The sequence below is a fragment of the Pseudopodoces humilis genome, chromosome 21 (assembly GCF_049639895.1).
Source record: "Pseudopodoces humilis isolate 2021_Gansu_Grassland_sample_001 chromosome 21, ASM4963989v1, whole genome shotgun sequence".
Classification (NCBI taxonomy): domain Eukaryota; kingdom Metazoa; phylum Chordata; class Aves; order Passeriformes; family Paridae; genus Pseudopodoces; species Pseudopodoces humilis.
The window spans coordinates 3,395,213-3,421,135 of record NC_142220.1 but is presented as its reverse complement, the minus strand read 5'-3'; the positions used below and the strand labels follow the sequence as shown (position 1 = coordinate 3,421,135).

Here is a 25,923-nt window from a genome sequence, read left to right as displayed (position 1 = left end):
GAAACAAAGCCAATAGGAATTCTGGGAGAACTGTCTACATATCAGAATTTCTCCCCCTACCTTTTATTAATAAAAGTGACATGCTGTGGGTCCAATTAAGTCATGTTTATGAAACATCTAGTCCTGAACTCTGATCCCTCCTGTACCATCATTAGAGATAGAGACACTCTGAGCTGAGACAATATAGTTATTCCAGTACATTTGACTCCTAGGAGGTTCAAGTTAAATAGCTCAATCCAAGTTTTTCCAGAAAGCTGGAAAACAGAACTCTTCTGTTTCTTTCTCTCCACTCAATACTCTTTCTCCTCCAAACCCCACCCTGGCACAACTCCTTTGAGGGACAAAATGGGTTCCTGTAAGTAATGACTTTAGAAATAAAGCAACAGCAGATTCCAGAACAAAGCCTTAATTTTTGCTAAGGCAGGCAACTGCTTCAAAGCATTTCCTATGCTCTAATCCTAAAGGTACCTGAACATGTATAGAACTGGTTAACTACTGTACTTACCTCTCCTCCAAACTATTACTTACAGTTAAGTAGCACTAATAGTCTTTAAATATTTCTCCAAGAGGCTGAAGCTAGTTTAGCTCAGTTATGCACAGGGTAAGATGAATCAGATTTCTCTAGGAAGTTCCTTGGTCCTGTAACAGAAGGCTGCTGTATGCAGAAATCAGAGCTTGGGGTGACCAAGCTGTTTTAAATCCACCTCTTCAGCATTGAGTTTCTCATGGTTTAGACCTGCTTCATGCCATTATCTGTTTTTTAACTAAGTTTACTTACCCCATCAGTCAGCTTTTAAGAGAGCAAGTTGACACAGTTCAACTTTATGTACTGATAACACTTTATTGAGCTTCAAGTAAGTCTTCCCTTAAAAGCCTGTTCAGTATTTATTTATTACTGCAACAGGCCACATAGAAGGTAAGAGGTTATGGGGGAGCCTGCAGAGCAGTGGCTCAATGCTTTGTGAGAGGCCCAAGTTGCTCACGTGCATTCTTTCCCCAGACAAGGACAGAAACAAGAAATATTTACAAGTGTATCTCAAAGAACGAGGTTTACATTTAGAAATTCACAGACATATATGAATTTGAACAGTTCAAGTATGTTTCAGTTGGACAAAGTGCTACAGGACACAAAAACCAGTAAAGGCAAGAGGAACTCTATTAAGACAAAGAAGTGGCAGTCATTTGTGCCTGCTAAACCACTTGTAGGCGGTTGCAGAATGTGCAAGATCTAGAAGTTAAAAGAATTTGGGGTACTGCCCTGGATTTGGAAAGTGTAGCTGTCAGCAGTTGAGTCTGGTACAACATTTTGGTCTTCCTCCTCCTAGAAGGAAAGAAAAGAAGAATGTTGAAATAGCAGTAGCATTTGAATCTAGTAGTCAGTGCTGGAATAGAAAAAAGTAGAAAAGACCCCCTGAAGCCACTTACTTCTGCTGAGAAATATTTCTCAATAATGGTGGATGAGGCTCTGTACACTTGCTCATTTTCATGTGACTGGAGAGCTTCAATTCTGTCTAGACCCCCACACTCTTCAATCATGAGGCAAAGCTTTTCAGTCTCATTAATCTTCTCAGCAGCCTGCAACAGAAAAGCATGGAATAACCTCAGGAAAGATATATGGCAGCAGCCACTGGAGAGCCATTAGCAACAACACAGACAATAATCAAGTATACTGCATCCACATACCAAGAAAATGTTGGAAACTGCATCCAGAATAACAAGTACAGTTTTGCTGTCTTTAGTTGAGAGAAGATTCAGTAGGGGTTCAAGAACACCAGCCTGAACAAGGTACACAATCTGATCAATTGTTCCACCACTCGTATAGTTTGTTACAGCCCACACAGCTTCCTTCTGAGATTTGAAATCCCCCTATGAAGGTAAAAGCAGAGTGTTTGAACAAAGAATAGTAATAGGAAAAGGCTCAGCATAGTAAATATAGGCTTTGTTTACCTTCCTCAGAATACCAATGAGATAAGGCACAAGACCGTGGTCTACAACTCGCTGGATCTGATCCTGACGCCCAGCAGTGATGTTGGACATTGTCCAGGCTGCTTCTTTCTGAATGTTGTTTTTATGATGAGAAAGGAGACTTGGAAAGACAGCCAGTGCTCCCGAGTCAATAACAATCTGTGTTTGCTCATCAGTACCAGTGACAATATTTCCTATGGCTCTTAATGAAGGAGTCTGAAACAAAGATGAATAGAATACTCTAGAAAAGTCGTTCAAAACCAGATTAGATTATAGCAAACACAGCTATACTTGACGGCCATCCACTCTAACCTTCCCAGTTAACAGCATGACCTGCTATGTACAATGGGGTTTGGGCTCCTTGTTAGCATTCCACAGGCAGATGCTAATGTCTGCATACAGAGACTGCACACCTTTCAAGGCCAGTCTGCAAACAACCACCCATGACAGAGCTTAGGGAAACTACCTGCTAAATACTAATGCAGTTTTATTATGCTCTAATTATAGTGTTCACACTTGTGAACACTGTCCCTAGAATTTGGCTCTGCAACAGCAATTTAAAGGCAAGCTTTAGTGAATGTTGACTGTTGTGCTGGCCTGTAAGGTAAATACAATTATTATATAAAGCAACTTGTTAGTCATTACCAGCAGCAGTCTGTCTCGTGTGGCACAGCACCCAGGCAGGAGAGAAACTGATGTCTCACTTCACAAAAATTGGAACAGGCACGTGACTCATGTATGAAAAGAGCCATTCAGTTTCATGGACTACTTCTACCTAACTGCAGTTCTAGCCATGATTCAAATCAAGCAACAGCAGCCTGCAACATCCAACCACTTACCATTATTGGCAGTTCACTGTATCCTAGGAGTCTCACAAGCTGTGGCACCAATCCAGTTTTCACAACAACTTCTATCCTGTCATTAGAACCGTCTGTGAGGTAGGAAATTGCCCAGCAAGTGTCTGCCAACACTTCAGGGTCATCGTGGTGCAGGAGCCGGACGAGGGTTGGAAGGATCTGCTGGATGGCATCTATGGGAGGTGCAGGATTCTTATTGCGACACAGGTTTGAGAGGGTCCACGTAACATTGCGTAAATATCCAGACTGCAATGGTGGAAATAAATGGTTAGCAATAGCTTAGCTAGGGTCTACTCAGCAACTGTAACTTGAATATCTCTATACACTTACAGCCAGGGAAGAGAGGTCAGGAACAGCCAGGAGACTCAGCAGTGGCTCGATTGCACCATATTTAATAACCAGGTCTCTGTAGGCAGAACCATCCCCTGGAAAAAAACAAGAAAAAAAGCCAGGTGACAACCAGAAAGAAAGGGACACGTGTACACAGAACCACTGTGTGTTAAGAGGATTAATTCCTTTACTCCTTAAGAAGGGCTGGATAAATTAAGAAGAAACAGGAGGACAAAAGGACTACTGCCATGGTTAAGTCACATGACAAGCATGTTCAATCAAGCCACTGAGCTTCACCTTTTTTTCTTGGAAGAAGAGGTAATGTAGTATGTTTTCTATACAGCTTTTCATAAGAGTTCATAACCATGCAGGGTCTTATGTGTTTCTTTTGAAACAAATCAATCCCCACACTAGAACAGAGCTTTCCCCACAGTATGGAACTTGAAATGCATTATACTCATCAGCTGAATGATTGACTGAGAATCCTATTGCAAGATATAATAAATATTATATTTATAATATTTATAATATTATATTTATAATATTTATTGTATTTGAGTTTAAAACTAAGGACAAACTTTGATAAAAACCCAATAAAAAAAGGCTTTTAAACAATTTTCTGTGTGAAGATTCACTGTGCTGTAAGGCATGGCCATTGGAAACTCTAATACAGCAGGTACAATATTTAACTTGTAGCAGGTTGACAACTATATTATTTATTTTGACCACGTTTTAAAGACTGGATCCAACACTGGCATATCAAGTAATCCTGAGAGAAGCTTAAGAAGCTTCAGTGTACCACTATACTTATCAGCAAGCAGCTGTTTCAAAGCAAGGAATATTGACCATCACATACACAATTATTTGAGTCACTGCTTCCCTCGTGCCTTCCCCCTTTTAGCCAACACACAGAGCAGAGCTCATTGCTGAGTCACAAAAAAATTGAGATGTCTGAAAAAGGTTTGTGTTGTAGCGTGGCTAGAGATCCATCAAACCTGAGCTGAAATCTGGAAGCAGTGCCCACAATACAACCCACAGGTTGTGCCAGGCATTGCAAGAGGTCTAAAGACAAAGGGTTTCCTGCAGCTTGCTCTGCAATGCAGGGCATGTCATAACTGGAAAGCCATTGGGGCAGAGCTCCCAAGCAGCTCAGCACAGGGCATGGCACAGCAGGAGTGATGTCCTCCCACCTCAGACAAGGGCACAGGTCTGAACTAGAGCTGTGCAGCCCATGGACATACCTGCAATATTCCCCAAGGCCCACACAGCCTGCTCACTGATGTGAGTGTGTGGAGAGGCCAGCAGGGAAATGAAGGCTGGAATTGCTCCTCCTTCCACCACTGCCCTGGTTTGCTCTGATGTGCCAGAGGCAATGTTGGTGAGTGCCCAGGCAGATTCAAACTGGATGGGACTGCAGTCTGCTCTGCCCAGGAATGAGACAAACTTCGGGATCAAACCAGCCCGAATTATATTGTCTATTGGGGGTTGCTTCTCTCTTGAGAGGAGTTTCCTAAGGAGCAAGGCAAACAGGAAGCATTATTTTTGCCTGCAGACATCTGAACAACAAATTCAAGTCTTAAAAGCACCATATGAAAGAGTTTAGCATTGTTTTAGCATTCAGAAAAGGCAACACAACATAGCATGAAAGAGAAATGCAGACAAGCTGAACACCGGCTTCCTAGGCCTCTGTTAACACTGGGTTTGGCATGTCTTCACTATGTGAGAGGTTCTGTTCAGACTCTGAAGTAAAGCAGACCTGCAGGAGTCATAACACATCTGAACAGCTAGAGGCTTCTCAGCAGAGAGAGGTTAATAACTGCCAGAAGCAGCACTGCAGCAATGTGCAAGCTTATTAAAGGATGCTTTAGATTTGGAAAGAGAAAAACTTGTGAGGGTTCAAACCCCAGTCATCTTTCTGTTCACATTATTCTAAGGTGGATCACCACAGACATACATATCAGACCTAAGTGTTAATGCAGTTTAAAAGGTACCTTACTTTGCTATAACAAAGAGTTAACTATAATTACTCCTTCAAAAATAAGGTGACTACTATTAAATTTGCACTAGGGCAAATTACTGCTTCCTACTAAAATATTCAAGCACTTTACTTAAAAGCCACATGGCTTCTATAAATTATGCCTAAGTTATGGAAACCTCAACATTGTATGTATGATGGTGGTTGTTGAAATCCTGCCTGATAAGAAAGACATAAGCAGCCACTTAGGCTCATAAATCAATTCTCTCACCTTGCCTAGTTATTGGCTTGCACAGCTGAGTTGGTATTCTCTGAACTACTTACCTGGCAGCTTGAGTAGCCTGTAGCTGAAGCTCCATATTATTACTATTAACTCCTTTGACTATTTCTTCAACTGACCAGTGTGCCGAAACCTGTACAAGAAAATATTACATGAGTGCTTCAGTGGGAGAGTCATGTGTATTCCTGACCACAAAGAGCTCTTACACAATACCATGAATAGGCCCCAATTTACAGCCGCTTCCCTTAGTGCCACCACCATGTGATATTTTGAAACCTCATCAGCTTCAGCTTCACCTACAGTTATCTCAACTGCTGAAAGTTTTTTTAACCAATAAGTTAAGTGCTTCATATAACTTACACTAGACTTAAAATGTAGCTGCAGCCAGTTGTGTGTAAGAGTGGTGTCCATTAGAGGTGATAACACAGGCCTGAGCTGCTAATGCAGATGTAGTAGCGCTGTCCTGCCTTGGAGGAGGGATTCATGCTGGCCTGGCTACAGGACTGTAAGGCCCTCCAAACATGTCTGTTCTGAGTGCCCACTTACCTGGTTGCCTCTATTTTCCTGAAGGGGAGAAGTAGCATCATCTGGTAAAGTGCTCACATTTCTTCTTTTAAGCATCTGATCATCTTTCTTAGCTTTTCTCAGCTCCACGTTGACTTCAATGCGCCGCCTTCTCATTTCCTGGAGGATAAACACTCAGAGTAAGTTCTTGGCTTTTGAAACTTAAATTTAAAGAGGCAATAGCTGCCTAAAGTACTAATTGCACCAGAGCACTCACTGTGCTGTCCTTTCCTTTGTTCTTGAATCTGTTCAATCGAGCTGATGGTGTATTGGCATTCTCATTAGTAGACATCTTGCTTGTTAGATTTTTGAGCGGGACAGATAAAAACAAGCCTGAAAAAAGAACAAAGAAACAGCAAGTTTACTCCACAAAAGTTAAATTTTAAAAATTGGGTCCACACTCAAGAATGAGAGGCGCTTGCTTGTATTAATACTACAACATCTGACTTGATCAACAGCTGTCTCTTTAAACAGCCAGATGTTACAACAAGCTCTAGAATCAACACAAAAGCAGAAGACACAGTCACACAATTTTAAAACACTTTTAACCAAATACTATGAGTTATTATTTTCAAGAGCAAGATAGATTTTCCTTTCCACAGACAACACACACACGCTTTTAAATACTATTTTCACTGTCACATACCTGCACTGCACAGGATCCCACTCAGCCCCACCCCGACCTTTTTGGACGAGAACAGCGAGCTCTCGCACTGGGAAGGTCCCCGTGGGTGCGTTTGCCGTGCGGGTGCAGCCAGCGGCACATAACAACGGCTACCGGGGACACCACCCCTAGCGTGACCCACTGCACAAGAACTGGCTTCCCTTCGGCCACAGCCCCGCCGGAGCGACAACCCACGCTAGGCTACACCAACACTGTCAGCCCCAGTGCAGCCAGCAGAGACGCGGGAGGCTCCGGAGAGAGGTCCCAGCAGGGACTACAGGCAGAGCACAAGCCCTTTCCAAAAGAGCAGCGTAGGGGCCGCGTCCCCACCGCCCCAGACCCAGCTCCCGGTCCCATCCCCGCACCTCGGCCGGGGAACGCCGCCGGTCGCTCCGCTGCTGCCACACGCTGCCACTGCTCACGGCTGCACCACGCGGCATTTAAATTTCCCGCGACCGCGCTCTGCCATTGGCCAGTTCGAGCCAAAGCAGCCTCTTGATTGGCTGGTTTGAAAGCAGCCCCCGCTCACGATGACGGGAAACACCCTCCCGGAAGAGCCTGTCGGACATGACGTCTTCACAAGGCCCAGTACTACAGCTCCCGGCGTGCTCCGCGCCGCCCCACAGAGGCTTGCTGGCATTTCCCGCGCGGGGCACGCCGGGAGCTGTAGTGCACGGGACCGGGATCGGTGATATCCCGGGACGAGAGAGGGGGATTGGAATGAGGGAATTGTATCCATGGCGCGGTGTCGCTTTGAGCGATTTGGGGCAGAAACACCCATTCCCTTATGCAGAGCACAGATTCTGCCTCAGTAATTAGCAGGGCACCGCAGGCTTCCCCTGGGATAAGGGCGTGTAGTGACAGGACGAGGGGGAATGGCTTCAAACCGAAAGAGAATGGGTTTAGATGGGATATTGGGAAAAAATTCTTTAGTGGAAGGGTGGTGAGGCCCTGGCATAGGTTCCCAGAGAAGCTGTGGCTGCCACATCCCTGGAAGTGTCCAAGGGCAGGCTGGATGGGGCTCCAAGCAACCTGGGACAGTGGAAGGTGTCTCTGCCTGTGGCAGGAGTGGAACTGGATCAGCTTTAAGGTCCCTTCCAACCCAAACCATTTTGTGATTCCATGATTCCATGGCTCTATGCCTCACTTATTGTGTCCTAGAAATGTGGTGCACAGAAATGCAAAGAAAAGGGAATATGAGATTGCAGTTAAAAGCAGTTCTACAGCCATCAGGGCAGATGAAAACTAAATCATACAGAATAACAAAATAAAAGGATTCCTGCCTCTGTGGCATGGCCTGAAAAGAGATGGGATTGTTTCCAATGGGTTTGGCCTGCTCATGAGGGATGGAATACAAAAGAACACTGATTTTCACAGGAGATATAAGTCAAACCATATAACTGTAGGGAAAACACAGCCCTGACAGCAACTCTGACATATCGAGATACCTATAGAGGTACAACACAGAGAAGTGTGAGGTATGCACATTGATATGTCTGTGTGCTAAGCCATCACACTAAACCACTTACACCAATCTGTAGGTGCACACAAGTGTGGAGGATGTTTGCTGAGGAGGAGGAATTACCAGTGGCATCTCATATTGCTGTTTTTGGGCCTTACTTTGTACTGTGCTGAGCTTTGTCAAAAACACCCACAAAAACAAGAGCAGGGAAGCCAAGAGAAGAGAAAGCACATTACTAACAAATGGAAGTTAAGAGTAGTATACAGAAAAAAAAGGCAGTTCTAAAGCAGAAATAGAGGTAAAACACCTGTTCCTGAAGGATCGGAGGGTTGACACGAAGCAATTCCATTGGGCCATGAATCGCTGGCAGTGCATGGTCTGGAGCAGTGAAATCGGGGCGCAGGGGTGGGTGTTGACGGCAGGGAGAGGGCTGGCAGTGCCTGAGATCCCCGAGGGGGTGTGTGCGAGGTGCTGTAGGCGGTGTGGGCTGTGAGGGAGGTGACAGCTCTGAAGGCTCTTACCAGCAGAGTTAAGCGACAGAGAGGTAGAGGGAGACTGGGCAGTTGGGGCAGGACAGCGGCCAAGCTGCGGGTGAGGTTATGGGGCAGAGGAGGGCGGGCGGTGCCCGGGGGGCCCCGGAACAGTGCGGCGGCCCCGGGCAGGTCCCCTCAAGCGGCCGCGCCCGGGTCTGACAGGGACGCGCTCGCGCCGAGGGCGGGAACCCACTCTGAGGCTCGGGCGGGGCCGCGGGCACGCGCTGAGGAGTGGGGCCCGGGGGCATCTCGACCAATGGAGTGCGAGGAGGGAGGGGCGGGGCCTGCCCGCCGCGAGCAGGGAGAACGTGACGGCCCGCGGGGGGGCGGAGCCGGTACCGGCCGGGCGGAGCTCTTACTAGGCGGCGCGCGCAAGCTCTGCTGGGTGACCCAGTGGCCTAATGGATAAGGCATCAGCCTCCGGAGCTGGGGATTGTGGGTTCGAGTCCCATCTGGGTCGCGCCGTGCTTGTTTTGTGGCGTTGCCGCCGGTGGTTCCGCAAGGCCACCCCCCGCCCGGGACCCCCGACTCTTTTACCTGCAGCCGCCCCGGGCCTGGCCTGGCCTCTGAGCTCCTTCGCTGTCCCGGACATCGCGTCCGGCCTGGGGTAGCCGGCCTGGGGTCGCCGCCCTCTCCGCGCTTCATGCTGTTTTGCCCAGGTCCGCTGAGAAAGCTTTTCCATCTCCACTGCTTGAGCATCCCGGGGCTGCTGGAATGCTGGGAATACTCCAAGCACCACTACTGTGCTGTTAATGGAGATCCTGTCCAGGTCTGGGGAAACAGTGCAGACACAGCCATACATGAATGAGGGTTGAATTGGACCACCATCTAATTCAACAGAAGAATCCTTGGAATACAAGTCTATGGGATGCTCACATGTGCATCCATCCATCCATCCATCCATCCAAGCACTCACACTCCAGCTTTTCCTGCTTGCTGCAGGTACCTGCTGGTCACCAAAGCAGTGTAGGAGCCCTCCTCTCCCTCATCCTCAGTTTACATTCCTATTCCTGTAATAGATATCTTGGGATAGTTCTGGAATTAAAATGTTTCAAATAACAGAGGAAAACAAGGATTAGTTAGTGCTGCAGTAGAAATGTAACTCCTTGATTAACAGATGTGGTGAAATGTCATTTGTATGTTAATGTATCTTCACCCATCGCTGCTGGAGACAAAGCCCTGAGCTTTTGGGAATCTATTTAAATGCTTAATTCAGGCAGGACAAAACAAACTGGTTAAACTAAGCAACACTGAATCCCATGCCACAGGCATTGCTGAAGGTTAGATTTTCTGTCAGGAGTGGGTTTCAGGAGCCTTTCAGTGCCTTTATGGAGTTTTTAAGTTGTTGATTGTCCCTTAAAGTCAAGAACAGCTTCCACAGCACCCGGCAGCAGCTGGTGAGTTAAACTGTCACAATGGAAATCTTGTGTAGCAATAAGGTCACTTAGAAATAAGCCTTCTTAATTCAGTAATCCAAATCAGGGTTGGCTTGGTGTGTGAAAATTTGCAGAGTTCTTCATGATGGCTAAGAGAGATTTAAAAATAAAGCAGTGTGGGATCAGCAGAGCTTTCCCTTGGACTGGAAAGTCACTACTGCATTTTTCAGTCTGAAAAGAATCACTGAAACTGGTTCCTGAAACTGAAAGAGGAGATTAGCAGCTGTATCACTGAAGGTGGCCAGAAATCCCCAGATATGTTCCATTGTCATGCACATCCTTTCCAGACCCTGCATCCCAGGGTTCTGGTGTGTTCCAGAATCTCCCAGTTCCCTTCCAGAACACAGTTCTCCATAGCCAGGAAAACCAGGCTTGTGCCCTATGATTTTTCCCCTACAGAGTGCCATAGAAGGGCAAGACTGTCCCCCAGATAAAAATCTGCTGCCAAAACCGTGTGTGGGTGTGTTATTGCCAGGACACAGGTGGTGCAGCCAGGGGGTTGTTCCCGATGGGAAGGATTCCTCCCAGGCAGGGGTGGTGGAGGCAGCAGCTTGGTCTTGCTCCAGTGGGTTGTCCAGCGAGTGATTCCCGTTTCCCCTCAGGCTGCCTCTCATTAGCATGAATCAGGGGAAGGGCATAAAAGACTCCAGTTCATTTTGAGTCTGGAAAATCTTTACTTCAAAATGACAACTCAAGTGTTCTGGCTCCTCTGTTTTGTCATTAGATCATCTTCTGGTAAGTCTGCTACCTTCGGAGCGGGGCTGGGGCACGTCTGCCTTGGGAATCAGGGGAGGCTGAAGACATTCCTACAAACCCTTGCCTGAGCAGCCCCCCAACCTTTTCAGCAAATAAGGGCTCAAAAAAGAAATATTTCAACGTCTTTGTGGGATGGGAATGTAAATTGCAATATTTTATTTACCAGCATTGGGAAAAATTAAGGGCACCTGGCAGAAGCAGGCAGGGAGCTGTTGCTCTGTCCTGCCAGCCACCAGTGGCAGGTGAAGTTGGATTTGTTCTGCATCTGGGATTTTTATAATTTTTATGTGACCTTTCTCTTTTAGTCTCCTTCACCTGTAACTCCAGGTGTCTGACTGACTTTAATATGTTCAGTGTGCCCTGTGTGCCTGCAGCAAGCTGTTCTGAGTGGATTTATTTGGGTTTTAGTGCCTCGCTGACAGAACAGAAATAGCATTTACATCTGTTCCACTGGGATTTGGTTATGTTACAGTAATATTTCTTAGGTTGCAACAACTAGACAGGAATATGCTGGTGCAGGAGGAAGAACCTCAAGGTCCTGAACAGATTGAGTAGAGAAAAATGAACTATTTACTGATACAATCCGTGACTGAAAAGGCGTGATAAAAGTGCTAGAAGAGTTTATTTACACACCCAAGTCTGAGACACCTGTTCAAGAGGGCACAGCTCCACACTGAACCATCTCCAAACCCCCCTTGCCTGCTGCTTTCAGCAGCTTGGACTTCCTCCACCCCTCTCTCCATGGACATTCTTTTGACTTTACATGTGGCCAGCCCAAATATCAGAGAATCTTTCCCATGACAGCAGCTGGTGAGAGCACAGGGGGAGAAGTGGCAAGGTCAGCAGTTGAGTCAGTTATAGGAGATAAACCAGGATATTGTTCATCTGTGTATGTCAAATCTCTCTTTTCACACAAGGAACTTGGATCAGCCTCCTACACAGAATAACCACGGCCGTGAACAGCAGACAGAGGCTGTGTGTGGGTGAGCTGTGTGAAAACTCTGCTGGCTCACTCCACACATGCAGGGAAGGGCTAAAGGAAAAGGAAAATAGACTGCCAGAGGAAATTTCTCTCCTGCCAGGCTAAACATTTTGGTCATTTTGCTTTGTGAGGTTCAAGAGGTCAAAGTGAAGGTATAAATGAAAGTGTAGGTGACTGCCCAGCTTGTGTGAACAGTGCCATTATTTTTTTCCTTCACTTTTCACTTCTTCTCTTTCTCAACCCTTGCCCTCTTAAATTAAGCAAAGCCTTGAAATAATTGTTACTCAGCAGCTCTAGCCTAATTACTGCTACTATATGCTCAAGTCATAGATCCAAAACTGTGGATAAAGACCTTTCCAAAGCTGCTGAAGAGTTTGGATGACACTGTCAACAGGCATCCCATGGATGGGAAAACCAAATAGTTCTGCTGTCATGGTCTTTTAAACAAGCATCCCAAATGGCAACGTGAAATCTTGTTTTCTCAGATGTTCCCTGGAGATTCAGAGGTTTGAGAAAAGGGTTTGTTTTTAATTTGAAACAATAATAAAGTAAAAATGCAAATCTCCTGTTTTGCTCACACAGCTGCATTCCCTGTACTGGAACTTCAATATCTGAGTAGAGGAATGAGGAGCTTTACTGTGCTTCACATATTGAGCTATTTATTAATTTTTTTACCTTATTGTTGAAGACCTCACTTACGGATTAGAGCCTCAAATATTCCCATTCTAAAGCACTTGGAATAAAAGACTTAAAACACCGGTTTTCTCTCTCTCTCTCTCTTTTTTTTTTTTTTTTTTTTTTTTTTTTTTTTTTTTTTTCATGTAGGATCCCTGCCCTATGCTGAGAAACCCGGCCAGGCTCTCAGCAAAGACGTTTTTAGCTCAGCAGCTGCTGCTGCTGTTCAGGTGAAAGCTCCAGCGCAGGGCACGGGCAGTGCCAGCGGGAATTCCAGGGAAGGCCGGCTCCAGGGAATGCCTCCCGCCCACCCGCAGCGGCCAAGGCCCCCGGGAATCCCCTCCCTCGCCTCCGACAAGAAGAAACGCGCGGAGCCTTCCCTGGAAAACAGCACAGGGCTGAGGAAGCACCTCGGGCAGCACCTCGGGGTCCTGGTCCTGGGCAGCCCGGCCCAGGGCGCTGCTCCCGGCCCGAGGGACGCCGGCCAGGCCAACAGGCCCCACACGGAGCGGCGGCGGGCCCAGGCTGCCAACAGCGTCTGGGCCCGCGGCCTGCGCACCGCGCCCGCCCACACAAAGGTGACGGCCCTGCTGCGAGCTCACCCTTCTCCAGACTCTGCAACAGTGGTGTCAAACGATCCTAACACGCTGCACCGCCCCAACCGAGCGGGGAAGGCAATTCCCTACAAACACCCCGATCCCTTCACGAGCATCCCCAAACCCTCCTGGGTCACCAACCGCTGGGCACCCGGCTCGATGTACCTGGGCGTGCTGAGGAAAGGTAAGGGACAGGCTGCCCAGAGCTTCCCAAAGGCGGGGGGCACAATGGGCTGAGAGATCCCCAAAGGGCCCGTTGCTGTCCCTCAGGCTGTGCTCCTGTTGTAGATGGTGACAAGGAGAAGATGTGTCTGACAGAGTGCAGGAAGGAGCAGGATGAAGTGGAGGCTTTCTGTGCCAGCGAGTTTGGTAGGTGGTGTCCCCCTCAACTCATAGGGACAGAGCACTTTCTGTCCACTTGGAACTGATACTGCACTTCTACTTTTAAAATACTGTGATTAAGATACAAGAAAGTATGTGAAATAATTACCACGTATTTGAAAGGGACCCAACACATCTCTTCATAAACACACATTGCCTTTTCCCTACACCTTGGGCTAGTACTGTCCTTTCTTCTGTTTCCCCTGGAGGAACAGTGTCCTTGGGACTGGTCAATGGAACTGAAAAGACCAATTGTTTTAGATACTCTCAGATTAAACACAGCAGCTGGGTTATTTATCTCTTCCTTTTTAGAGCAAGTTTGATTTGGGGGATTGAAGTTTGAAATGAAAATAAAATGGTGAACCAAACAGAAATAAGACTGTGATCCTGTCTCTAGAGAGGATTCTTGAAATTCCTTTGGATTCAGTGTCTTCAGTCCTTGTGTTCACATTGATGTAACTAAAGGTGGCACAAAACAGCCTGGTATTATTGTACAGACTGCTTAAGGACAAGCATTTTCTGACTGAAATCCTGCCTTGTGCTTACAGAGTTGTGAAACAGATACCAATTTTTTCTCACAGTATTTTAAGAGATAAAGAAAATACAAACCCAGTGATAACAGATGTTTCCATTTGTAGAACATAAACACGTTAAGAGACATCTGTTTTCTCTAAATGGAGAAGTCAGGAAGTGCCTTCTACAAATGCTGTCCTGCTTTGGTTTTTACCACTCTCACACATTCCTGTCCAATGTGGGCTTCACAGCAACCTGACTTCTGTGTGTTTTAGCCCTTAACCAACAGCTCTGCTCCTAAATTGAAAGAACAGGTAGGAAAAAGTCTGAGCAACAGATGAGCCAAGGTTCCATGGCAGCGATCAGAGTGCTTTTTCTTTTTTTACATTTACAGTGCAGATAAAAGAATTAAACGACTGACTCAGAGTTCTCACCGTGAGGCAGGTGTAACGCCAGGTGCAGTAGCCCCACTAACATGGTGCTGTTTTCCCATCCCTGCACTCAGCTCAGCACTTGCCAGAGCCAGAAACTGGGAGAACAGCATGAAGTGATTGAGTTCCCAACACAACCTACTTGGTGCTGTTGTCTCTTGGTATGACAAGGGCCTTTTATTTCAAAAGCCAAAGTGTTTCAAAACCAGCTTGGCTTTGTACTTCATTGAGAAGTTTTAAATTTCAAAATTTTACTTTGTTAGGTAAATATGCCCACTTTTTATATATCAGGATAGAAAATCGTACTAAATCATTGCTTTCTTCACTAAAAAATATCTCAAACCTGTAAAACAGAAGGTTTGCAAAGCAACAAAACTTCAGGCAATGACTTCACCAAGTGCGATCATTTGAAGCAATTCCTACTGCCCACTCCTGAGCCAAAGGATACCTGCTGACACTTCCTTTACAGCATTTTAAACGACAGCCTTCACACATACCCTGAAAATTGCCATGATATAAAATCTGATCCTATTTTTCCCTCTCCCTTAAAACAGCAGTGAATGGAATTGTTTATAACCTGGAAAGCCTGGGGAATGGAGTCCAGTGGATTACCCTCTTGGTAGACAGTGATGGATTGTACAAGATGAGTCGCCTGTATGTCACTCCGGATGCCGCCTTCTTCCGAGTTCACATCCTGGTTGTGGATACTTTAAACTGCAGTAAACCATGCCCAGACTTTAAACTTGGTAAATCATTCCAGCTAAATCCATTCTGCTATTCCTCTGCATGCACTGCAATCTTAATCTGCCTTACTTTAATAGGCTTAGCCTGGGTTGTTGGGAAAATCTGGAAGAAAAGTATTTACTCAAAGTTGAGGCCTTTTTTTCCATCCAAGTTTCTGAAAACTTTCATAAGAGAATCAACTGCATGAGGAAGTCAGGTACCAGTGTAGCTCTTTCTTAGTTCTGTCCAGTTCCAAAATGATGGCAAGGATTCCTAAAACAATACAAGCAAGAGCTTAAGCTGGTGTCTTTGTAAGTCATTCAGTTTTCCTTTTAAGTGCAAGTTTATCAAATACCAGCATTTCCCCTGATAGTAAATCATTATTTCATGCCAGCACCACCTCCAGGTGCCAGCGGAGCTCAGGGTGCTGCTGTGGAAGCCCCATGTTCAGGATGTTTCCACAGGCGCAACTTCACATCTGTTCCCAACCCTGGTGCCCTCAGAGTGACCTCCCATTCATTCCCTGTGGCTCAGCAGCCCTGTTTGTTTTTGTTGTTGCAGGCAGCAGGTACATCGTGATGGGGCACATCTACCACAAGCGCCGGCAGGTGCCCGCCGAGCTGCTGCTGGCCCTGGGCGGGCGGCTGCGGCCAGGGGACGGCTGGGTTGGGAGCAGCAGCAGCTACGTGAGGAGATTCAACAGGAAAAGGGATCTCAGGGTGAGGGCAGCGCACTCCAAGTGTCCATAAGGCTCTGAGGGCTCCGTCCAGGATGTGGGAGCAGCAGGATCCACCCCCAGAACACACCTGGCTGTGGGGCAGCGCTCCCGTCTGGAACCGCAATCCAACACCTGCTTTTGTGCTTTAGTGAACACTGGGTGCCTCGAGCAGGCACCCTTGGTGAGGTTCAGCACAGAAGTCAGTCTAGGGAATGTTAACTGGCCCTGAATTTGCTCCAGCTGCTTTCAGAGCCACAGGTTAGTGTTGCTTCCCCTGCTGCAGTGTGCCCCAAATAATCTGTAGTAAGTGTAATGCAAAATTCTGGCAGCTTCATCCTCAGTAGACAAAAACTGCACTTTGAACCCTTTACCTTGAACAGATTATATGATGCCACAACTTTATCTACACAGGATGTTCCCTGTGCTTTCACAGTTCTGCCTAAAGTATCACATGCATTTGATTTCAGAGAAACCTACACCACTAAGTACCATTTGTATTATTTTTGTCTCCTCAACCATGTCCATGGTATTTTTGAAAATTACACCATTATTCCGGCAGAGCTGGATGTTCACACAAAGCATACAGAATAGAGTGTAATAATTTGAGTATATGAACACACTGACTGAAAGCAAATCAAGAACTGCAAAACATAAATGGCCAGTTGCATTTACAAGTGACAGCGCAGGGAATGCAAAATGAGCATGGGCTGCACACACTGGGTGTGCCTGGGCACTTCATCCCAGAGCTGTGCTGAATGCCATTCCCCAGGAGAAATATTGCCAAGCTTGTACTTGCACAAGAGTGAAGTTACTTTTTAAATCAAAAATACAGTATTTTAATACCTTTAATGTGGTGAAATTGAGATGTTTGTTGTTCCTGGTCAGTATTCGCAGATAATAAGTCTGTAAAAGAAACTAATAAAATGCTCATGAGGTTCTGCTTTCACTGTCCTCTGGGTTCTGGAAGACCCAAAAAGCTTATGTAATGATATTGCACAAAGGCATCTCCTTGTGCAACAACCTGCCTGAAGATTTGATACATATTTATATCAAGAAATGTAAAAATGCAATACAGCTTAAAACCCCACATACACAGTGATGTGATGTGACCTGCTGCAGGAAGCAGTGGCTTCTAGAGATGCATTTTCTTTTTTGCAAGCAGGTAGTTCTGACACACTGTACTTGTCACACACGTCTGCAGCTTCATTTAGTGCCACTGGAAAGCCAGGGAGCAGGGGATGGGACGGGCTATGCTGCATCAAGTATTTCTTGATATGGAGCCAATACCAACAGCAAACATCCCGTATTTGGCACCCAAAAGGCTCTCACTGGAGTACAGAAATTTACTCATAGCATGAATCTACCTAAAAAATACCATGTCTCGCTTTCGGTATGTGAAAGACTTTGCACGGAGAACAGCATGGATTCATGGAATTTTCCTGAGAAAATCTGAGGGGGTTTTGATTTGGCAGAAGGACTGTTCTGGCAAAGTATCAAAGCTCTGGAGTGACTGGGAGGGACAGAAGGAGGAAGGGTTACATGTACATCTCGAGTTTCTTTGTTTCTATTTTCAGGGGAAGTCCAGAGACTAAGCAGCAACTCCTCCAGGCATACCCTGCCCAGAGCTATCCTGCTCCAAGCCAGGGAAGTGTGGGGACAAACCCAACATGTCTGGGAAGAGATAAGCACAGGACGCCAGTGATAAGGACATCCCAATCCTGAGCTCAGTGTCTGTAACTGACACAAAACACTGGGATAGAGATGTTGCTCTGGGAGCCTGAAAAGTCATTTATCCCATGTTATCGTCCTCTGTTACTAAATCCTCTTACCTTTCCCTTCTTGATTGGAAAGTCCCTCCTTAAAATGTTCCCACAGTAGCTGAGCAACAAATCCCTGTCTGCCACAGCTGCACTGAGACTGGGCTGGAGCAGGAGCAGGGCTGTTGTAACCAGGCTCATCACATACTAAACACACCTCCTGAACAACAATCGCTCGATTGAGAGGATTTCCAGTCTTGCACTTTCTATTCCAAAACCCTCCCAGCAATAGCCACACTGGGAACTGGATGGTACTCACATTCAACAGCTGTCATGGTAATTTTGGTACCTCACAGTCAGTAATTTCCTTTCCAGCAGGATAAGCATGGAAAATTCTGCCACCACCTCACAGAAATCTGGGTGTAAAGGAGCAACTGTTCTCATCCCATCTGTCCAGGGGTTTATTCGAGCCTTTTGGGTAAGCCCAACTTCTTACTGTACTTTAAATCTTCGTTAACTTCTGCGTGAACTAAATTGAGGATAATTGCTTCAAAATTGAGGAGACAGAAAAGGAAAATCAAGCTGGCACAGCTCACATACCATTATCATTCAACATATGACCATTTTGAAACAACTGTTGCAGTAATTTATAAAATACAAAGAGGACAAGGATTGAGCAGAGATCACAAACCTTATGAACTTTATACTTGATGGCAGGTGGGGATTAATTACAAGTGATCTATTTTCTGTAACACCATTTAACTATAAAACATCACCACTACTAAATCCAGAGAAGTAGCCTGACCTGCCCAATGGCAACTGAACACACTGAAACAGGCTCTCATGGAATCACAGAATGGTTTGGCTTGGGTGAATAATCAGCAGCATTCAATTGCATGTACAGATTATTTCCCTAATCAACCTGATTCAGTTACATATGATTTGGCAAAGCCAAGACCTATATCCAATAACATTATCAATGTTTCATTAGAAACACCACCGAATCCATGTCAAACACATTACTTTATTTGTCTAGGATGATGTGTCCTATAAGGTACAAAAAAGTACTCTTCAGTTTGCCACAATTTGTTAAAAACAGCAATCTACTGCCTACAGGTAGGAAAGGTTTAAATCATGTCAATATGGATTTAGGTATGAATAAATAGTACAGAAATGCTGAGAAGTTGGGATGAGATGCAGGATATGTCCCAGTGCTGTTAAAGGTGAGACTTTTTTTCTTGTCCCATTAAAACACAATGCTTACAATATGCAGCATTTTTTTAAAACGTCAAAGGACAACATAACCTAAATGCAACTACTCTTCTTTGACTTTCAGAAGCATAAATGGATTATTGTTTCCACACTGAACAATTAGTAATTTTCACAGATAGGTTAAATGACAACATTTGTATGTACAAAAACACATGGGTTTTTAGTAGATAAAATCCCCCCAGAAGAACCTGAACACCTGAGCTGGAAGTGTAAGAAAGGGTGGTCAGTAGCAACATCTTTTTTAAGAAAAATAACGGAGGAGGTTCTTGCATAGCAAGGTGTGAAGTTAAACCCAAAAGGAGCTTATCCATAAATCAGGTAAATCCCAGACCATTGTAGAACAGAAGTTGACTGTGAGTTAGTGCAAAAGCTGGTCAGGTGGGTGAGGAGCTGCAGAGAAACCAGGACTGGGAACTACAGACAGGTACCAGAGCAAGTCAGTCACACACAGCGAAAGAAAAGCCTCCTCATCTGCAATTTGCATCTTCTCGGGCTCCAGTTCATCCCTCAGGGCAGCGCTGCTCCCACAGGAAACACGAAGGCAGCCCAGGAGCCTCCCAGGGATACAATTACAGGTGGTACTCCACATTCCCAGTGCACTTGGCAAAGATCACCGAGCTCCGGTGGGCAGGGACACCTCACAAACACCTCCTGCCCTGTCACAGCTACAGCAGTCCTTTTGGCACCACTGTGGGAATGTTGTATCGGGATACCAGGGCTGGAACGCGGTCGGGTCCTGCTCCCCGGCCATTCCCACCCCTGTTCCTTGCAATCCCTACACTCCTGCACAGATCCCCAAAGTGTCTCACACACGTGGCAGCGCACACTCAAACACACCTACGGCTGTGGGGAGAACAATGATCTCCATTTATTTTGTTTCATATACATCCATATTTTGAATTTTAATACAAAAGAAAAAAAATTAGAATCTGACAAATGTTTACAAACAAGATACCTTCAAATAGATTTTACTCAGTTCAGTCTGGTGCAGAGTAAATGACAAATTGTACTGTTTGTTATATTCAAGGCAACAGAGTCTGTAGTCCATGACCACTCAGCCCAACTTTTATGCAAGCTTGTTTTTATCTACCATGAATGATAAACTCCTTGTTGATTCCCAGTCCTGTGTGTGTGCACATGTGTACATAGCAGCTCCTTTCATAGAAAGAAAAGACATCTAGAGGTCTTCTTGTACTTTTACCTACAGGAATCATGTTAAGATACAGAATGGATTACATGGAACCGGGGCTGGATTTTATAAGAAAAAATAATTAGCTGACAAATGAGGGCAGCAATAAAAAAGCGTCTTTTTTGCAACAATAAATAAATACAGTCAAAGTTTTCTGTGTGGACTTTAAACCAGCTTCTTCACTGAAGAACAGACGTGGCATTTCCATGGAGTTAAACGTGACCCCATTTACTGTATCTTTTTTCTTGCTCTCTTTCTCTCTCTCTCCTTCAACAAAACAAAGTTTTCCTGCTTCTGCCACAATAGTACAACAATTTGATCTTGACAAGAAAGTGGTGCTGCTGATTTTTATTTCTTTGTCCTTTGGACAAAATAAGCCAAGAATATAATTTGACTTGTTGTGACCAATAAAAACGCAGTTTACATCAAGTCTTGTCAGGATAACCTGACTAAAAACATCTGGTTCCTTAATTAAAAATTGTCAGACAACCAGATCCTTGCTCGTGTGTTTGGTTAACACGCTGAACTCTAAGAAGCTGTAGACTGCAGTTTGTTGTTATGGGACCTGCAGAATACATAAGAAAGTGAAGAATTAAGCACCTTTCAGTTTGGAGAACACAGTTGCTGCAAGGTGTTGCCAAAAATAAATCACAATGAGGGAATTACCACCATGTTGCTTTCATTTATTTTTTTTTCCCCTTCAGAAAAAATAATAGCTCTTGCTCTGAATTTTAAACTCATTTTCTCCTCCAGGATACAAATATTTCAGTACTTGTAAAATGCAGTGTGTCACTGGGATATTCCAAAATGCCTGAAATCAGTTTTACTCACATATTTAACATAGTAGTAGTCCATCAAAAGGAAATCAAAAAGACATTTTTAGTTGTGAATTTTTATAATAAGGTCAACTTTTCTTAAATTCATTCAATAAGTCTTTGGATTAACTTAATAGAAAAAAAACTGAACAGGCATGTTAAAATGACATTTTTGCTAAGCAGAGTTCAGCAAAACTCCTCTTTGACATTCACAGTTTTATTAGTGACTTAAACTAAAACAATAAAATACAAGGTTTCCACGATGAAATTTTCATTTTTCTCAATACAGTATTTGAGGAACGGAACAATTTTTTGTTAATACAGTTATGTTCAGCAGTGTGACCGCTGGCAACAAAAACATTTATGTTTTAGACAAATGATCTGGATTTTTAGGGCAGTTTAATGTAATTGGATTGTACAATAAAAGAAAGTGACCCCAACATCCAGTTCTGATTCCAGTTAAAAAGTTCAGACTAAAGATATCACAATCTGCAAGAAAAGAAAGAAGACGGATGGTATAAATGAAAAACAATAACAAATAAGATGCAGCAATGAAATCAGTGTGCAAGCACAGGGAGTGCTGGGGACCCAGCTAATGGCAGTGACACAAACATGGGTTGAAAACTACCTGACAAAAATCATTATTACAGTATTGAACTGGAAAGGAAAATGCATATTCTCTTTCAGGAATGTTTACCTAAGGGAAACACTTTATATCAGCCCTTCCTCAGAAAAAAAATAAATATAAAAGTTTAATTTTGAAAGGTCAACTTTGAATTATATATCATTTTCCATACTCTACTTTAAACCTTACTTACTTCCCTATTTCAAAGGAAGTAAATTATAAAAAGATGAGAGAAGGAGTAACACTGAAATATTTTAATTTCTTTCACTGGCTTATAAGCTTCACAGCAGGATTGTCTGTTATTAGCATGAGAAGTATTTACTGCAGAGCAGAGCATCAGCACAACTCAGACACAGTATTTGTCTTGATCGGAAATAAATAATAAATTTTCTGCAGCAAAGAGTTGAAGTATCACTCAAATCTTGCAGATTTATGATACCACCCACATTTTTAATAACTCCTTTTGAATAAACATTCCGAAGTAACCTTCACAAAATCATATTTAAGCCTTAATTTTGACAAAATTTTCCAGGAAATCGCACGGGGCGGCAAATCCCTGTGCGAATGCAAGATTAAGCTTAGAAAGGAGATTTCAGGGGCCAACACAACACCTGTGGTTAGGAACACTCCAGCTTACCTGCTTGCCTTAAATCCTTTTAGTTTCTGTACAAAGAAAGACTCGAGAACTTCTGCACACTGGTAAAAAGGGGAGTCACTTGGATTGTAGTAACGGCAGTTATCAAAAATTTTGGTCATGTCTGCCACAAACTCCGTGACCTTTTTGTAGTAGCGTTTCAAGATTCTTTCTTCCATGGTAGCAAGGTCTTTAAAGAAACCAAAGATTATTTAAATGAGAGACTTTCATCCTAAACAGAAATCTACACTGTCAAGCCTGTGGGAAACAAAGCATTATCCAGGTTAGAGGCTTTTCCAGGAATGCTGGCTGTGACTGGTGACAGCAGCAGTCTCCCTCAGAAGAGACACTTAGGCATGAATATGTTCTGTGCAGGTAAATTCAACAAAATCCAAGAATTACCATAACCAGGGAAAACCTTTGCAAGGAGCTCCCTGCTTTTTCTGAAGAAATTAAGGGAAAAGAAGGTCAGACAATAAGGATCCAGGTACCATGTACATGTAACAGTCATCACCTCCTGATTATTTTTTTAATTCCTGCTTTGAATGAGCTATCAATTCTCATGGGCATGTGCACATTACACGTGGCACAGATGGAAGATTTCAAGTGCAGGGTCATGCAAAGTGTCAGAGCTCTCATCCTTACTGAGCAGACACATTAAGGAGACAGGAATGGTGATGTGAACAGTAATCGTCCTACTTTAATACAAATATCAATTAAAAACAGGGAGAGGAACAAAACCTGTCAAATATAAATATAGCTGTGTAAATGTGTAGTGGCACTTTTAGCCAGAAGAACAACTATCTGCCCTTGGAAAATGCCTTAAGGTGCTTATTTTGAAATACCAGTGATGCCAGAATGTGTGCAAACAACTGCAGATGGGTCCGGATTACCTGGTGTATTTTACTCAGATTTACTTGTATTACAAATGTCCTCTCCTCCCACTTCAGTCAGAAAGGGCTAAATGCACTTTTGTTTACTCAACAAAATATTATGTATCAATAATACTGTTATTTGAGCTTTCCTTATAAACTTTAATCCATCCATCATGGAATAGGAGTTGTTCAGCATTGTCATAACAGCACAGTCCAAAACTTTGGAACAGGAAAGGACACAATTCCTAAACAAAATATTTTCAGTCAACATACCACAACATTTTGCCAAAATACTAAACTGAACTTTCCTATTTCTAGGATGAGTAAGGAGTAGGTGAGAAAGCTCAAATGACACACTGGCTCTCATTTAGAGATCTGAAAAGGTATTGGTTCAATACTGGAAGGAAAGGAATAACATTCCCAACACTACTTCTGTCAAGAGGTAGATTTTCCCAGGAGGTTTCACATCCAAGTGCTTATCCAGTTTTAAATGGTGAACTCGAAGATGATCAGAGTAAAACACGGGAAAACTGCAGCATCTTCCCTTCCACTTTGCCCACATTAACAACATCTGAATTCTTTTTGTTCCTGCAGCTTTAAAGATAAATTACACATAATACAAAATTTACTATGTTATCGAGTCAGATAAGATAATTTTGAACTCCATCTTAAGGTACCTGTCACACTACCATGGCATCACCTCCTCCTCAGCCTCTGGAGTACATATCCCAATCTTTGGAGGAGGAGCTCATTACAAACATAGAAAAAAATTGTCCTCTTTAAATAAAAAAAATTAAAAACATGAATTCTATCCTACTGCTGCACTGACTTCCACATTCACCTGTAAATCTGGCAGTATTTAGGGTGAAGAAGTCAGCCTAGAAGTAGATAAAACAACCCTTCTGAACTTCTGAATATATCAGTGAGAAATGACAGTTTCACCTGCCTAATCTGTGTATTTTGTAAAATATGGCTGGAATTGGTCAGTAGAAAATTAACTTGCTATTCCAAAGTCCAAACCCTCTCACTCAGGCTGCTCTCACCAACACTTACCCATTGGTTCTTTGATGACACCATAATAATCTGGTGCATCGTTGGGGTCTACTGGTTCTAGGAATGGCCATGCCATCTTGTGAGCCTGGCAGGGAAACAGGAGAGAATGAAAACATAAAATTAAGTTAAATTAGGCACTACTAATAGGTAAATACTTTCATCCTTTTATCTGTTGGGGTCTGGAGTTGAATTTCAGGAAGAAGTGCAGCATTACATAAAAAGGAACCAGTTCTCATCTGATCACTGGGTAAAGTTTTAAATGTCAGTGACCCAGCAGTTAGGCTTCAAAACAGGAAACTGAAATTCAGACATAACAGGATACTGTGCTGAACAGGCCACATGGAAAAGTATGGAATGAATTTACTGAGAGTGCTTTCAAGTACCCTGAAATTAATATGCTTTTATAAATGTATGCAAAATACAGGACAATGCAAAATATTACTTACAGGATTTCTGTTATCATAATTTTACCAGAATTCTTAAAAATTCTTTATAGTTGTAGCAGAAAAAGCCTATTTGGGAGTGACAGACAAACCAGAAATATCAGACAGTGTACATAATTCTTATTATCAGGATGCAATCATTTACATGCTGATAATGATCCCCTGAGAGAACACTCCTGAAATCTGGTAACACTCAGAGTAAGGAAGTGTGTATCACAACGCACAGAAAACTGATCTGAGAACAGAACACTGTACCTTCCATACCCTGTGCAGCTGGGCTCTAAATCCCTTTTGGGATTCTAAATCTGCTTCCTTTAAAAGCCTTTCACTGAAGGGACTGTTTAGTTTCACCCATTCAGGAAGAGTGATTTACTAATTATTGTAAATATTCCTCAGCACAATAATGCCAAGCAAGTTTCCAGCTGACACAGTGGCACAGCTTTGCTGTTTCCTCTAATCTCAGAGCGAATAAGGAGAAATCACCCTTTCCTCCCAGACCCACTGGGTCTGCCACATCCCCTGGTGCTGCCACCCTTGTCCTCACCTGCAAGGAGCGCAGGACCCTCCTCAACCCTTCATAGTCTTTATCTGTGAGTGGACTGAGCACAGTCATGGCATCCTCTGTGGACTGGCACTGGGGACACACGTACTCATCAATGAGATCTGCCTCGCTCTGCAGGATGCCCACGCAGCGCCCGTGGTACCAGTTCTGACATCGGTCACAGCCAATGTAAAATCTGCAAGAGCCAAACCAAATGTCAGTGGCTTAATCTATTTCAAATCCAGGTTGCATTAAAACACATTAACCTGCCACCCCCTGCACACAAGCAGATACTTGGCAAGATTAAAGACAAGAGGTAACGTCAGATTTCAGAGTGACAAATTCTACTCCAACTGCTTTTGTTATTTACAGACTGTTTCAAAACATGTTCCTAAATTTTATACTTTCAAGCAATAAAGATTTCAAAAATAATTCCTCTGCTTTAGAGATGAAAGGAACAGTATAAAGCCAGAAGTCTCACCCAGCCAGTATCCAAACCAATTCAAGATGCATTTTGCACAAACTGGACTACAACTAGGGCTTGTTTCACTCCATACAAGCACTTTTCATATGGAAGCTTCAGTCTTGTAAGTGTATACTGAGGGAGTATTCTATGACACAAAGCCTTACAGTAAAAGATGTATATAATTCACATATATATAATCACATACCAACCATATACACCCATACTAAAATTATGTTCTCCAACAAGATCATATTAAAGCACAAAAAAAATCTAAATACAGCATTTGTCTTTTAGTCTTTCTAACCATCCTCTGTTAAAGAAAATAAAAAAAGAAAATAAATCCCAATTTAAACTTCTTGGTGTTTTAGTAGTTTGTTGTTAAAAATAAAAACCACAATACATTTTGTCCACC

At 43.8% G+C, this 25,923-nt stretch overlaps 3 protein-coding genes and 1 non-coding gene across 16 annotated transcripts in view; 2 read left to right on the top strand and 2 right to left on the bottom strand.

Moving 5' to 3' along the window:
- Window positions 1-815: 815 nt before the first annotated feature.
- Window positions 816-8,593, bottom strand: KPNA2 (karyopherin subunit alpha 2). 2 transcript variants are annotated; one of them, XM_014255766.2, is made up of 11 exons: window positions 8,405-8,593; window positions 6,189-6,304; window positions 5,954-6,091; window positions 5,452-5,540; window positions 4,394-4,662; window positions 3,153-3,247; window positions 2,805-3,068; window positions 1,948-2,181; window positions 1,684-1,866; window positions 1,426-1,575; window positions 816-1,321 (listed from the first exon to the last, which is right to left on the bottom strand). In XM_014255766.2, the coding sequence occupies exons 2-11, from the start codon at window positions 6,261-6,263 to the stop codon at window positions 1,229-1,231; spliced, it is 1,590 nt and encodes a 529-aa protein (XP_014111241.1). In that variant the 5' UTR covers window positions 6,264-6,304; window positions 8,405-8,593; the 3' UTR covers window positions 816-1,228. The 2 variants fall into 2 exon arrangements, with proteins under 2 accessions (XP_014111241.1, XP_014111240.1); XM_014255765.2 differs by lacking the exon at window positions 8,405-8,593 and adding an exon at window positions 7,001-7,090.
- C21H17orf58 (chromosome 21 C17orf58 homolog) lies at window positions 8,585-16,787 on the top strand. Of its 2 annotated transcripts, none has more exons than XM_005526671.3 (5): window positions 8,585-8,688; window positions 12,630-13,259; window positions 13,364-13,444; window positions 14,955-15,146; window positions 15,685-16,787. In XM_005526671.3, the coding sequence occupies exons 2-5, from the start codon at window positions 12,776-12,778 to the stop codon at window positions 15,870-15,872; spliced, it is 945 nt and encodes a 314-aa protein (XP_005526728.3). In that variant the 5' UTR covers window positions 8,585-8,688; window positions 12,630-12,775; the 3' UTR covers window positions 15,873-16,787. The 2 variants fall into 2 exon arrangements, with proteins under 2 accessions (XP_005526728.3, XP_087921477.1); XM_088065351.1 differs by lacking the exon at window positions 8,585-8,688 and adding an exon at window positions 10,604-10,801.
- On the top strand, window positions 9,018-9,090 carry TRNAR-CCG (transfer RNA arginine (anticodon CCG)). The gene has a single exon. It is a non-coding gene; the product is annotated as a tRNA-Arg (tRNA).
- Window positions 16,788-17,596: 809 nt separating the features above from the next.
- The window catches only part of BPTF (bromodomain PHD finger transcription factor), a 54,806-nt gene continuing 46,479 nt past the window's right edge, over window positions 17,597-25,923 (bottom strand). For 5 of the 11 annotated variants that reach the window (XM_088065338.1, XM_088065344.1, XM_088065343.1 and 2 more), the window contains 4 exons: window positions 25,049-25,241; window positions 24,062-24,146; window positions 22,137-22,323; window positions 17,598-20,624 (listed from right to left, as the gene is read on the bottom strand). In XM_088065338.1, the coding sequence (XP_087921464.1) occupies window positions 20,588-20,624; window positions 22,137-22,323; window positions 24,062-24,146; window positions 25,049-25,241 (502 nt within the window). In that variant the 3' untranslated portion in view covers window positions 17,598-20,587. The other 6 variants (XM_088065339.1, XM_088065342.1, XM_014255752.2 and 3 more) reach the window with 4 other exon arrangements.

Bases quoted from the DNA above. Each gene is read 5' to 3' on its own strand.
- C21H17orf58 (XM_088065351.1), top strand. From the start codon at position 10,750: ATGACAACTCAAGTGTTCTGGCTCCTCTGTTTTGTCATTAGATCATCT. The intron at 10,802-12,629 runs GTAAGTCTGCTA...TTTTTCATGTAG, and splicing joins TGTCATTAGATCATCTTCTG to GATCCCTGCCCTATGCTGAG. The intron at 13,260-13,363 runs GTAAGGGACAGG...CTCCTGTTGTAG, and splicing joins CCTGGGCGTGCTGAGGAAAG to ATGGTGACAAGGAGAAGATG.
- KPNA2 (XM_014255766.2), bottom strand. From the start codon at position 6,263: ATGTCTACTAATGAGAATGCCAATACACCATCAGCTCGATTGAACAGA. The intron at 1,576-1,683 runs GTATGTGGATGC...TTTCTGTTGCAG, and splicing joins CAGTTTCCAACATTTTCTTG to GCTGCTGAGAAGATTAATGA. The intron at 1,322-1,425 runs GTAAGTGGCTTC...CTTTCCTTCTAG, and splicing joins AGAAATATTTCTCAGCAGAA to GAGGAGGAAGACCAAAATGT.